At 44.3% G+C, this 12,206-nt stretch overlaps 1 protein-coding gene across 2 annotated transcripts in view; it reads left to right on the forward strand.

The window, feature by feature from the left end:
* SLC8A3 (solute carrier family 8 member A3) overlaps window positions 1-12,206 on the forward strand; it is a 126,303-nt gene that overhangs the window by 36,811 nt on the left and 77,286 nt on the right. For both annotated transcript variants that reach the window (XM_052693653.1, XM_052693655.1), the window contains exon 3: window positions 7,673-9,484. In XM_052693653.1, the coding sequence (XP_052549613.1) occupies window positions 7,719-9,484 (1,766 nt within the window). In that variant the 5' untranslated portion in view covers window positions 7,673-7,718. The remainder of the gene's footprint in view (window positions 1-7,672; window positions 9,485-12,206) is intronic.

Consider the following 12,206-nt stretch of genomic DNA (forward strand, 5'->3'; position numbering starts at 1 on the left):
GCAGATGATCTGCTGCTGGCTTTGGTGGGAGCAGGCACTCCCAGATATTAGGCTGCTGCTGACCATCTCAAAGGAACCAGGAGCAGAGCAAGATGTATATGAAAGGGCTGCCTGAGCTAATTTATAAAGATTAAAATAAATTTGTGTGCTGTGGCCAAAGAATAACTGTGGAGGAGAACAGCTATTTACAAGTATTTGAAGCATGTAAATCTCAGGCAGGGAGGAGAGTGGTTGAGAGTGCTCCAAGGACGTGATAATGAGAACTAGCGGCATAAATTTCCTTAATTTCATCCTAAATGTAAGGAAGACGTCTAAAACCTCTGAGATAAATTACATTGTGGCACAGTGTCTTTGGGGAGCTGTGGAAGTGCCATCACTTGGGTAATTTAAAACTGGGCTGGACAAAGTGCTGGGAAATAGCGTTCACAAGGGGAACAATGCAGCAGTGGCCCCAAAGGAGCAGGCCAGACAACTCTTCTGGTTCTAATTTGACTAATGCTGTGAAGTCTGTAGTAATTGGGCTATGCAGGAGCCTTTCCCATCTACATCGTTTCTGTGCCTGTTGCATAGAGGATTGTAGAAGTCTTCAGTTTAACGTGACAAACACTGAGCTTCTCATTCTGCTCTGCTTTGGTGAAGATGGTTTCTGAAGCATGGCCTTCTCTCCCTCCCAGCTCCTCGTTGGCTTCTGCCCCTTCTCCCACCACCCTGCTTACACTGCTTCTGCCTCCATTCACTTTTTAACGAATGTTTTCTTCCTCTCTGAGCCAGCAGCTGAGTCCCTTCTGAAAAGAACTGTGGAAGACTCAAAATTTCTTTTGTGGAAGACTTATAATTTCTTTTGTGTGTAATTGGAAATTTTGGTTAAAATGTACTTTTGTCTGTGTTCAGACCAAAAATCAGAAGTACTCATTTTTCCCTTTCTTTAGGGGAGGCATTGAGGAAGGAGGTAGGCCATATTAGAAGGGTTGGAGTGGTGCATGGACGAGCACCAATCTGGCTGCCCAGTGCCAGCCCCCAGGTTTCTTCCCTGCTGCTCAGCGCTACAAACCCAGCATATCACCCGGCTTGCTCTGTATGCCTCAAATGAGTGTTTTCTGCCAGAAAACTTCTTCAGATGTATTTTTCTTAACTAGTTCTGCATCTAAAGAGTGAAATATGACCGTAACAGTTTTTCCCCTTCTTCATTACAAGTTAGCACACCTCTGTGTACAAATAACTACTGGCTCCACAGCACAACTGTGCAGTTGACAACAAATCCTAAGGTCTTTAATTGTAGCTACTGCAGACCTATCACCAGAATGCTAAACAAATGTCACAAGTTGCCACTGTCATCCTTCCTGTAGGCTGCTGTGAGCCACCAGGTGATAAGTTACACTCCAATGGTGGTGCCTGAACCAGCAGTATAATATGTCCACGGAGCAGGAGCACTAAATAACATGCCATGCTGCCACAGGCACTACATAAAATGTCTTTTACTGATGAGAAGTTTTCCTCACACCTCTAGAATCATTTTTTTTTTTTCCCCCTTCACCTTCCCCAAATGGTCTTTGCTGCTCTTTGTAACCCAGCAAGACGGAGCAGTGAAAACTGCCTTCCAACCTGTGGCTCTGAAGAAAGCTGTGCTAGCCCTTGCCATGAATAAGGGCTGGGTCAGCAGTGTGACCCAGTGAAGGGCTTCCTTCAGTGCCTCCTCACGTGCTATTGCACAGACTGTAACCCACAGCTGGGTGAGTGGCTGCCTGCCTGGCGGTGCTTGGGTGCCTGGCTCCCGGAGCTCGGAGCTTTGCAGTGCGTGTCTCAGCATAGCAAGGCAGCTGTAATTTTTCAGCTGGGGTGAGAGTGAGGAAGTAAAATGCCCGGCCAGTCAAGTGCAGAGTGTGCAGTATAGGAAAGGGACAATTAAGTATGGGCATCTTTATGGGCTGGCTATTTATGGCACTGCTTCTCTAGGAGCATCACGGATACTAAAATACAGAAGAAACATCATAGAGCAGTTCCGTAGGGTGAGTTGAGCATTTGGAGATTGCTCTAGCTGTCCATGGACTTGTGATTCATTTAGGCCATCCTCTGAGAACAGCTAACGTAACTGGATCCTGTCACTGCCGCATTTCTGTAGGGAAATATTAGGCGTCAGTTGTGTCAATTAACGTCCCTTTGGAATGGAAGAACACTCAAATTAGTAGAGGCTCCAGCTTGTCGGTATTAAAGACTTGCTACAGCGTCTAGATTTTTTTACAGTAGCTATGTGCATGATCTTGAGAGGAGAAAAAGGGCTTGGACATGTATCGAGGGGTTATTCTGTGGGCGGCTAATTCCAGTTTCAGGCATGTTTCCTGTGGAACACAAAGCAACAAGCAGCTACAGCTCCCTGCCATGACTATTCTATAGAGCCAAACTCTGGAGATACGTCATGGCGTAAGCATAATTTATCATGCTTTTTCCCTTATAAAATACAGGTGGTGCAGTAGTAGGAAGCTGAGCTACCTGCAGCTGTACAGTATCCAATGTTTGCTGTGTTCCTGTCAGATAGATGCATGCCATCAGTGTGCTTACTTAAGGCCTCACGTGTGTTTGGAAATTTGCATTTGTCTGACACAGTGGATCTAATTACGCTGCTCTGGCTTTTGGATTGCGGATAAATCTTAATTTACACTTTGGGTCCTATTGTAGTGATGAGCAAAGGACTAGATGGTACTTGAATAATGATGACTGAAAAATATACTGTGTTTTGTATTAAATACTTTTTATGGTTTTATTTTGGTGAACGAAGGAATGTGAATCAGGAACAATACTTATGTGAAAAATTCGTGTTCTTTGGCAGAAAGACTATAATTTCCTTTTTTGCTGATGCTTATTAAAATCTTATGCTCAGTCAAAAAGCTTTTACGTGCTTTGGACTGAGGAACGTGAGAAAAATTTTGATTTTTCTGCTCATCTGTGTTATTAACATGAACCTCATTTCTGTCTCCTCCAACTTGGGAGCAGGACTGTAAGATTAGATGGATAGCAGTACCGCATCCGCTCTGCTCTGGGGCAGATGTTTGTCAAGCAGACAAAGCCCTTGATCCTGAGATGTCTGTGTCTGGACCTAGAGCATCGCCCACGCCTGAGTGGGGCTCAACCAGCACTCCTATCTGATCTGTACCATTTCCTGTCTAGGCTGGAGCCAGGGGGAGAAAGGATGTGTGGCCCCAGATGTGCTCCGTGTGCCTCATATTTGGGGGTGGGAGGGAGGTGCCAGGCAACCTAATATTATTTGCAGGTCAATTTCAAAAGTTCTAGTTTTTATGATAGTTCAGGGAGAGTCTAACTAAATTAGAAATGAGTAGGAACTTAAAGCTTTGCCTTTGATTTTGTATTTACTGAGCGGTAATCTTGGGACTGTGCTGTATGGAGGGTTACTCCCTGTTATCTTGCCTCTTGATTTGATTTCTCTTCATGAATGTTTCCTTTTGAAAATATTTTTGTCTAAAGAGTCGTGTGAGAAGATGTATGCTTAATGGTGAAGTGCAGGGGATCAATCAATACAGCCTTCCCAGCTCCCTGCCTTGCCTTGCCATAGGTCTGCAGCAGAAAAACCACCTGTCTTCTGAAACCTAGCTCTTATAAAAGATGTAAGGAGCTTGACAGTTATCCAAAGTCATTTTCAATTGCAAGCTTAACAGTGACAAGCATGGTCCATGCTTCCTTCTGGACTGTCTCCAGAAGTATTTCAAGAACTGATCTTTTTATTTATGGGTTTTATTTATGGATTTACAGATCACACAGCCGTTGTTAACTCTTGTGGAGGGAGTTTCCCCCACTGTAATAACTATTACACATCTTCCCACAGCCTTCTTATTGAACACTAACTCCTCGTCCTCTCCACTTTTTGTCTCTCTTGGCACCAACAGGATGCTTTCAGAACTTATCCTATCAGATAGGGAACAATTCATTCAGAACCACTGCCCTTATTTGCGTGTATTCAGTGCATTAATAATAGCAGGACTGAGATCTGTGGAAGAAAATGATGTCTGATGGCAAAGAGATAGCAGAAATCAGCAGAATCATGATCTCAGTGGTATAAAGCCAAAGATCAGCTGATGCCAACTGACTTTTCACTGCTGCTGATGCAGCCTCCTGTTTGCAACCTCCAGGGGCTGGCCCATAGTGCAGCTGGAATTTCATCTCTGCACCAGATGTGGATGGGCTTTGTTGGGCTGGAGCTGAAGGAGTGACACCGTGCCACCTCCTGGGTGGCAAGCAGTGTCTCTGGAGTGTGCTGCCAGCCCACCCCAAGGCTCCATCCTCAGAGGGAGTGGCTCTCATTGCAGCTAGCCCTGCTAAGATCAGTGCTGTTGCAGGGTCAGAGATAGGGAGAGCTGTGTCTTCCTTCTGGGAAGGCTACAGCTATACAAGTCCATGGCTGTGGTTTTGTAGGAGGTACACGTGGGGCAGACTTGCATCTTGTGTAAGCAGCCTTGCTGACCTAGAGCTACAAAGCGAGTTTTGAATCTTCCATCCTCTGACCGCTGAATGGTAAAATTGTTTCCTCAATATTTTATTAACAGCTGTTTTAAAATTTAATAGTTTTATTCTGCACTTTTGCACCAGTTCCCAAGTGTGGAGAGGAGGAGTAAGAATGCTTTCCTGTGCTTTTCAAATGGGTTAGTTTAACCCTGTTTGTGTTAATGAATGCATATTAAGGTCTTATTAGGCAGTTTGTCCATGGGCAAAGTTTCTGTTGATCTCACTGGGGAGCTTCGTCTGCATCAAAGAATTGCAAGATCAGGTTGTAATTTCAGAAAATGATTGTGACCTCCACTTAATGTTACAGTGTTTGTTTGTCAAGGCAAGTGAAAAGCAATGGAAAGACATGCTCCCAAATCCTGTGATTTTATTTTACAACCAATAGCCTGAGTTTGGATGTCCAAAAGGATGTCCACAGAGGCTGCCCTGACAGAAGTCGTTTTTGAAATAATAATAATTTGAGGAATAATCATAGAATTAGGCTATGCTTAAGATCAAATATAAAATTAAAGGACTAGGAAGCTCCTGAAGTGACTAGTGTGACTGGTGACAGGAACCATCCCAGCATTATGTGGGGTTGGCAGACAGTATCAATGACACAAGGTGGCTGTACCACCTCATGGTGGTGGCAGCAATTAGTTTCAGTTTAGTCATTGTACTATTCCTAGACAGGGCTCTGAATTTATGCAATAATTAAACTATTAAGTCATTTTTGAAACCAAATTTAGGTGCTTGAGTCACGTAGATGGTTCTGAAATGACTCCTGTCTTTCTGTCAGCCGTTCCTACATGGCTGATCCTGGAGGACACTGCGCCTAGTGGCTGCTGTTCAGTTAATGAGACGCTGGAAGAGTCAAGAGGCTGGTGGATATGTGCCAGCAATTGCAGCACAGAAAGGGATGAGCTGATGTGCCTGGGGTGTAACAGAGCCGTACCTTGAGCCAGAGACACCTGGAACTTGTCATCTTGATGGGGATGTGCATGCATCTTCCTTGCAGCTTAGGGATGGGCTTGTTGCTCATTGTTTCTCTGTCTGTTTCTAAGGGATTCCTCTCGGTCTGGTAAAATACCCTGTGGAGAGGGAGGAAAAACAAAATGGGAGATGGGAGTGTCAAACTGAACCCAAGTTGCACATGCTGACTGAGTAGCTCAGTCTACCCTGCAAGAAGGATGGTGATGAGATAGAGGGGCTGGGGCTGCACCCCCCACCCCAGGCTGTGGTTTCCCCAAACTGTGGGGTCTGGACTGGGATGAAAAGGAAGATAAGTAGGCATTTGAAAGAGAAGATAAGTAGACTAATGTGAGAGAACCTGTCTCTTCTGGATTAGTCCAGGTAACATGAAGAAGTGTATTATTTTTTCATATCAAGGGTGTCAGATATGGATTTGTGATCCTGATACTGCATAATCAATTCTTTCCCCTCTGCTGTGCTCTGTCAGGGATGGTTTCGCTCATTTGCAGTTCTTGTTTACACTTTCCTTCCTGTTTTGCTTGTCTTCATAGATTTTTATCTGAAAGTTGAAAAATTTTTGTTGATGCTGGGAAGATTTTGGGAAGATGTGAGTGATACAATGTGACGATAAAAGAGCCATTTGAGATGCATTTCTTAAGGTTGATAACGTTAAAATGTTGCCTGGAATCCATACAGTGCAAAGGAGAGGCAGGACCTCAGCAAGGACTCAGGGGCCAGTTAATCCCTTTGAACTCTCTCCATCCCAAGGTCAGGCATTTGCTCTAAACTGACTGTTTGGACACCCTTCTAGAGCATGGAGAGAGACGGTAAAGGACGAAATCCTTTCTAGAGATGTGCATCTTAAATAGTTCTTTTGGATTAGATCATCCCCTGGAAGTAGCTGTCTTTTTCCTCTAACAACAAAGAGAGCCTAGGCGACTTAATTTAATTTACTGTCCAAGATTTAGATAGTTACAGTAGGGGAAATGAATCCCCATCCTACTGATTTAGCAGTACAAACCTCAATGAATGTTAGTGGGAGTTAAGGCTCTTGAACCTTCCAAGTGCTTTAGATAATGCTGTTATTAAGTTTGATGTTTCCTGTGAGATACTTGGCTGTGGCTGGACTCACAAATGTGATTTTTCAGCTAAGCCTGAGACCAAGTTCTTCCTGGCGTAAAGGGAATACAGTAGTGTGTGAATGGCTGAAATTCTGCTTGCAACTGATGCAAGTCCTACAGTGATGCAGTCCATAAGACACACTACTGTGCAGTGATTCACCAAATCTACATTAGACACCATTTGGCTTCTTTGTTTCTACCTGGTGTTTCAGGTTAGATATTACTTTCATTTTAGAAGATATTTGAAAATGCATTAATTTCTTAGGGACACAGAAGGAATCTTTGTAGGCACAATTTACTGTATCTTAAGTCTCTTTCTAATAACAGTCTTTCTGTAGGTTTTCTTGCCCTTTCACAAGTGGGATTACTGATGTAAAATGTGACCCTCCAGATCACAGTGGCAAAGTTAGTGAAAAATGGCCTTCAGAGCCTTTGCCAAGCACAGTAGTCTTCTGCCCTATTTTCCTGCTGACATCTTTACCTCCTGATGTGGGGGCCCTGTGCTTCAGAAGCTTAGGGGAGCCCTGGAACCATTCTGAATATTCTGCAGCTTATCAGGAGGTACTGGCCAGGGGGATGTTTGGCCAATAAAGTACTCCATCACTTAATTATGTCCTGCAAATGGACTTAATTTGGAGATTGCTCACTGGCCTTAAATTATGTTCCTTTCGTTCCAGTGATTCCTTGACTTGTCTTATCCCCTTGAAGATGAGACAGGGTTGCCTTCAGATTAGGTTTCTTGTGTTGAGCTTAAACACAGCATTCCGGGGAACATGGTGGCATCATTAGGAGAGTGACAGCTGAGCTAGCAGTATTCCTATGGCATATGCTGCAGGTCAATTGTGGGCTGTTGCATAGTTTTCCTCTCAGCTAGTTTTCTAGCAATTCATCCTCATCTGCTGGGCATGTAAATGCTGAGGTTTGTTATAGTCCCTGCTAAATGTCTTCTTCAAAGTGACAGAGAGAGACAACCTTTGCATCTCTACCAGTACTCTTCCATGGTGAGATACTGAAGTGCATTTGGATAAATGTTACATCTTCCTTTTCTCTCACGCTTCCCTCCCCCCTCTCTGTTTTGTTTGTTTCAGGTTCTCGGCCCTTTTGGATCTACACAGTGGAAGTTGCATCTTGTGTATGGCGTGGTTAAGCTTGCAGCCTCTCACCTCGGCCTTCCTCCATTTTGGGCTGGTTACTTTTGTGCTGTTTTTGCATGGTTTGCAGGTGGATGCTGGCCTGACGGGAGACTCAACCAGTTCAGTACAAAACAGCTCGTGTTCAGGATCTTTTGACTGCAAGGAAGGTGTTATCCTGCCAATATGGTACCCAGAAAACCCATCCCTTGGGGACAAAATTGCCCGTGTTATTGTATACTTTGTAGCACTGATCTACATGTTCCTTGGAGTCTCCATCATTGCAGATCGATTCATGGCATCTATAGAGGTCATTACATCACAAGAAAAAGAAATCACGATTAAGAAACCCAATGGAGAGACCACAACAACAACCATTCGGATTTGGAATGAAACTGTTTCCAACTTGACCCTCATGGCTCTGGGCTCCTCTGCTCCTGAGATCCTTCTGTCTCTGATAGAAGTGTGTGGGCATGGATTCATAGCTGGAGACCTGGGGCCATCTACAATTGTTGGCAGTGCTGCCTTCAATATGTTTATCATCATTGCCATCTGTGTCTACGTGATCCCTGATGGGGAAACCAGAAAGATAAAACACCTGAGAGTTTTCTTTGTCACAGCTGCATGGAGCATCTTTGCTTACATCTGGTTGTACATGATCCTTGCTGTCTTCTCTCCAGGTGTGGTTCAGGTCTGGGAAGGTCTGCTCACACTTTTCTTCTTTCCGCTTTGTGTTCTTCTGGCTTGGATAGCAGATAGACGCCTGCTTTTCTATAAGTATATGCACAAAAAGTACCGTACTGACAAGCACAGGGGCATCATCATAGAATCAGAAGGTGATCACCCTAAGGGAATTGAGATGGATGGCAAGATGATGAACTCCCATTTTCTGGATGGAAACTTAGTGACTGTGGAGGGGAAAGAGGTAGATGAATCTCGCAAAGAGATGATCCGGATCCTTAAGGATCTGAAGCAAAAACACCCGGAAAAGGATTTGGACCAGCTGGTAGAAATGGCTAACTACTATGCCTTGTCACATCAGCAGAAGAGCAGAGCCTTTTATCGCATTCAGGCTACCAGAATGATGACAGGGGCTGGCAATATTCTGAAGAAGCATGCAGCTGAGCAAGCCAAGAAGAGCACCAGCTTGCATGAGGTGCGGCCGGATGAACCTGAGGAATTCATCTCCAAAATTTATTTTGACCCATGTTCCTATCAGTGTCTTGAGAACTGTGGTGCCGTTCTCCTGACTGTGGTTCGGAAAGGAGGGGATGTGTCCAAGACCATCTATGTAGACTACAAAACCGAGGATGGCTCTGCCAATGCTGGTGCTGACTATGAGTTCACAGAGGGGACTGTTGTCTTGAAATCAGGGGAGACCCAGAAGGACTTTGCAGTGGGAATTATTGATGATGACATCTTTGAGGAGGATGAACATTTCTTTGTGCGGCTCAGTAACCTCCGTGTGGTGGACAGTGAAGAACCTCCAGAGCTCGGTAACTCCCCATACCCAAAGGCCATACTGGCTTCTCCTTGTGTGGCCACAGTGACTATCTTGGATGATGACCATGCTGGCATCTTCACGTTTGAGTGTGATGTTATACATGTCAGCGAGAGCATTGGTGTGATGGAAGTCAAAGTTCTAAGGACATCAGGTGCTCGGGGTACAGTCATAGTGCCATTTAGGACAGTAGAAGGGACAGCAAAAGGAGGTGGAGAAGACTTTGAAGACACTTACGGGGAGTTGGAGTTCAAGAATGATGAAACTGTGTAAGTACCCTATTCATTCTTGATCCTCAGTCTAGTTTTGGTGTTTAACCTCACACTTTGCCCCCATTACAGGTGAATGCTGACAAGGGACAGGCTCCTTTCTTCAGCTTTTCTTCAATTTCCCTACTTACCTCTTTCAGGCAAGAACCGACAGCAGGATGTAAGATCTCAAAGTCTTTTGTCCCTTCCCTCTTGGGAATAACAAAGTGAGGCTTAGAAATACTGCAGGGGACAGGGGGAAAATATTTCATTTTATGAGGTCCTATACTCATGCTATGGGTTAATGGTGAGTTGAGGTAGAGGAAAGGGGGAAGCTTTTAACTGGCTGGGCAAATATGGGAAGGCCTCCTTTTGGAAAAAAAAAAAAAAAGTAAAAAAAGAGGGTAGAAAAAATTCTTGATATCCCCACATGAATATTTTACAACAGTTATTCCCACGCAGTCAAGAGCTACTCAGTAGATATGGGACTTTATTCTCAAATGAACAACACATCATACCTGCATCCTTAAGCTTCCTGTGCAACTTGCAGGTCTATGTGGCAGCTAATTCAAAGCATAGCCATAGCTGCAAGCCGTTCTGCTGGACTTGTGCAACTCTTACAGTATTTATGTCCCCTTGGTCTACCTGTATTCCCTATGTCACCTTCTCTATGATCTCCCTATATTTGTTTTTTTTTTGCTACCTGTGGTTTTTCTCCTCGTAAAATACCATGGCAATTGGCAGTAATGGACTAAAGTACTGCACTCACAGCCTGTCCATGTGGCTCTATGACCCAGTGTTTTCATACAGAGTTAAGAAAGGAAGCAAAATAGTCTGCACCAGTCCTGTTAATTCAGCTCTTTTATTGCGTACAAAGTAGCTGATACGAAGCTAGGAAGTAATAAAGACCAGAGAGGCGATAATGGCTAATTGCTTTAAGTACCTGCTGTTAACATTAGTGGGGAATGAGAAAAATACCTTAGCTGAGCTGGGAGAGGGAGGGGGTGTGAACCTGGTGCTAAAACTCCCTAGTGTTAAGTGCCTAGGTTGCTCTTGTTAACGCCTAATCACTTGAGCCATCAAAAGAATTGTACAGACTTGCAACTGGCATCAGAGAAAGGAAATCTTTGTACCCAGTCTCCCTGTACAGTATCCGAAAGGATGTTAATGTGTATTAAATGCCGTGGAATAGGGATGCCCTAATTCAAAAGCACCTTCTGCCTTAGCCTGCTAAACCACTTAATCCAGCTAATGTACATTAATGTCCTCATGCTTGATTGTAAGCACATGTTCTTCCCTATTAAAAGAACAGAAGTTCCTGGTTGGCTGAATTCAACCACAAGCAGATAAGGGGAGGGATCATCTGTGAATCTGGCCTTTTCTCGGAGATGGGCCAGGCAAGTTACTCTCCTAAATTGTCCCTCAAGCTAATTTCTCCAGGGAAAGCAAGGAAGAATATTGACTGCGTGGATGCAGTCTTCTGTGAGACTTCTATCTACAGTGTAATATGTACTACCACGCTTCATCCAGATCTTGAAGAAGAAGGGCTTTAAGAGCCATCAGTGAGAGGCTAATATATTTGGGGTACCAGAGAATAAGCCCAAGTGCTCCATTTGCCTTCCTGCTGATAGAAAACTTCTGTTTGTCTTAGAAAAGTCAGAGCATACTCACATAGTTGCTCCCTTGCATTAAAACAAATTACATTCGGCAGGACCACGTACATTCCTGTAGAACAGACTACTGATGAGGAAGGTAGTCCAGAAAACAGATGTGCTCTGGGTGCTTAATTTGTAGCCCAGAGAAGATGCCCCGGAGCACAGGTTGGACCTTTGTGTGGTCAAAACAATGTCCCTACCTAATACACAATGCGTCTTTCACTTCTGTGTCAGAAGGCTGCTGGGAACAGTTTCCAATCCACAGGGGATATGGGGCTAATGGAGAGAAATTTATTTTGAAGTTATATTAGTTTTAACTTCTATGTGGTTGGAGACCCTACCCACAGAGTGGGGGTTGAAACTAGGTGATCAATATGGTCCCTTTCAACCCAGGCCATTCTATGATTCTGTAATTAAATCAAACTAATAAACAAGGAGATGAGTCTTGTCAGCCTAACCATGTAGGCCAGCAAGCTGCCATTATTCATTGTCAGGTTTCATTTTAACTGTTTAGGTCTTCTGGGAATGGAGTTTTGGACTGGAAACACGGGAGGGTAGTTTTGATAATCACCCTTTGGACTTAAGCTCAATGAACACAAGTCAGGTGCTGTACGTTGCCAGTTCTTTGTTGCTGTGCAGGCAGCTACAATACTACTTCTCCAGCAAATGCTATCTAGTTTGGGTCATCCCTAGTTCAGAAGGACAGGTGCATTGGGTGTTTGGGGAAATTTTGCAGGTTCAGAGGATGAAGTTCAAGTGTCTGGTGACTGCATTGTGCAGTACAAGGCTGTATGAAAACACTGGGTCACCAAACAGCTGGAGTTCTGCCTGGCTGGATGCTTTAAAGCCTGCCTCTTAAATGTCTTGCCACTGAGGGGAATCTACCACGAGGTGTCCCTATGTGCTGAAGGGGAAACTGGGGGTCCACAAAACCCTGGGTAAGAGAGAAGAAATAGAAGGGAAACAGTGCTCAGTGCGCAGTGCTAAGGATGCGTAGCCTGAAGGCAACAAAAGATTTTGTGCTTCCCACTTCAGCCTGCTGGTCAGACCCTTACTTAGGAAAGGTGAAACTTGAACCTTCCTCATGG

This window comes from Tympanuchus pallidicinctus, unplaced genomic scaffold, assembly GCF_026119805.1.
Source record: "Tympanuchus pallidicinctus isolate F22 unplaced genomic scaffold, pur_lepc_1.0 scaffold3, whole genome shotgun sequence".
NCBI lineage: Eukaryota > Metazoa > Chordata > Aves > Galliformes > Phasianidae > Tympanuchus > Tympanuchus pallidicinctus.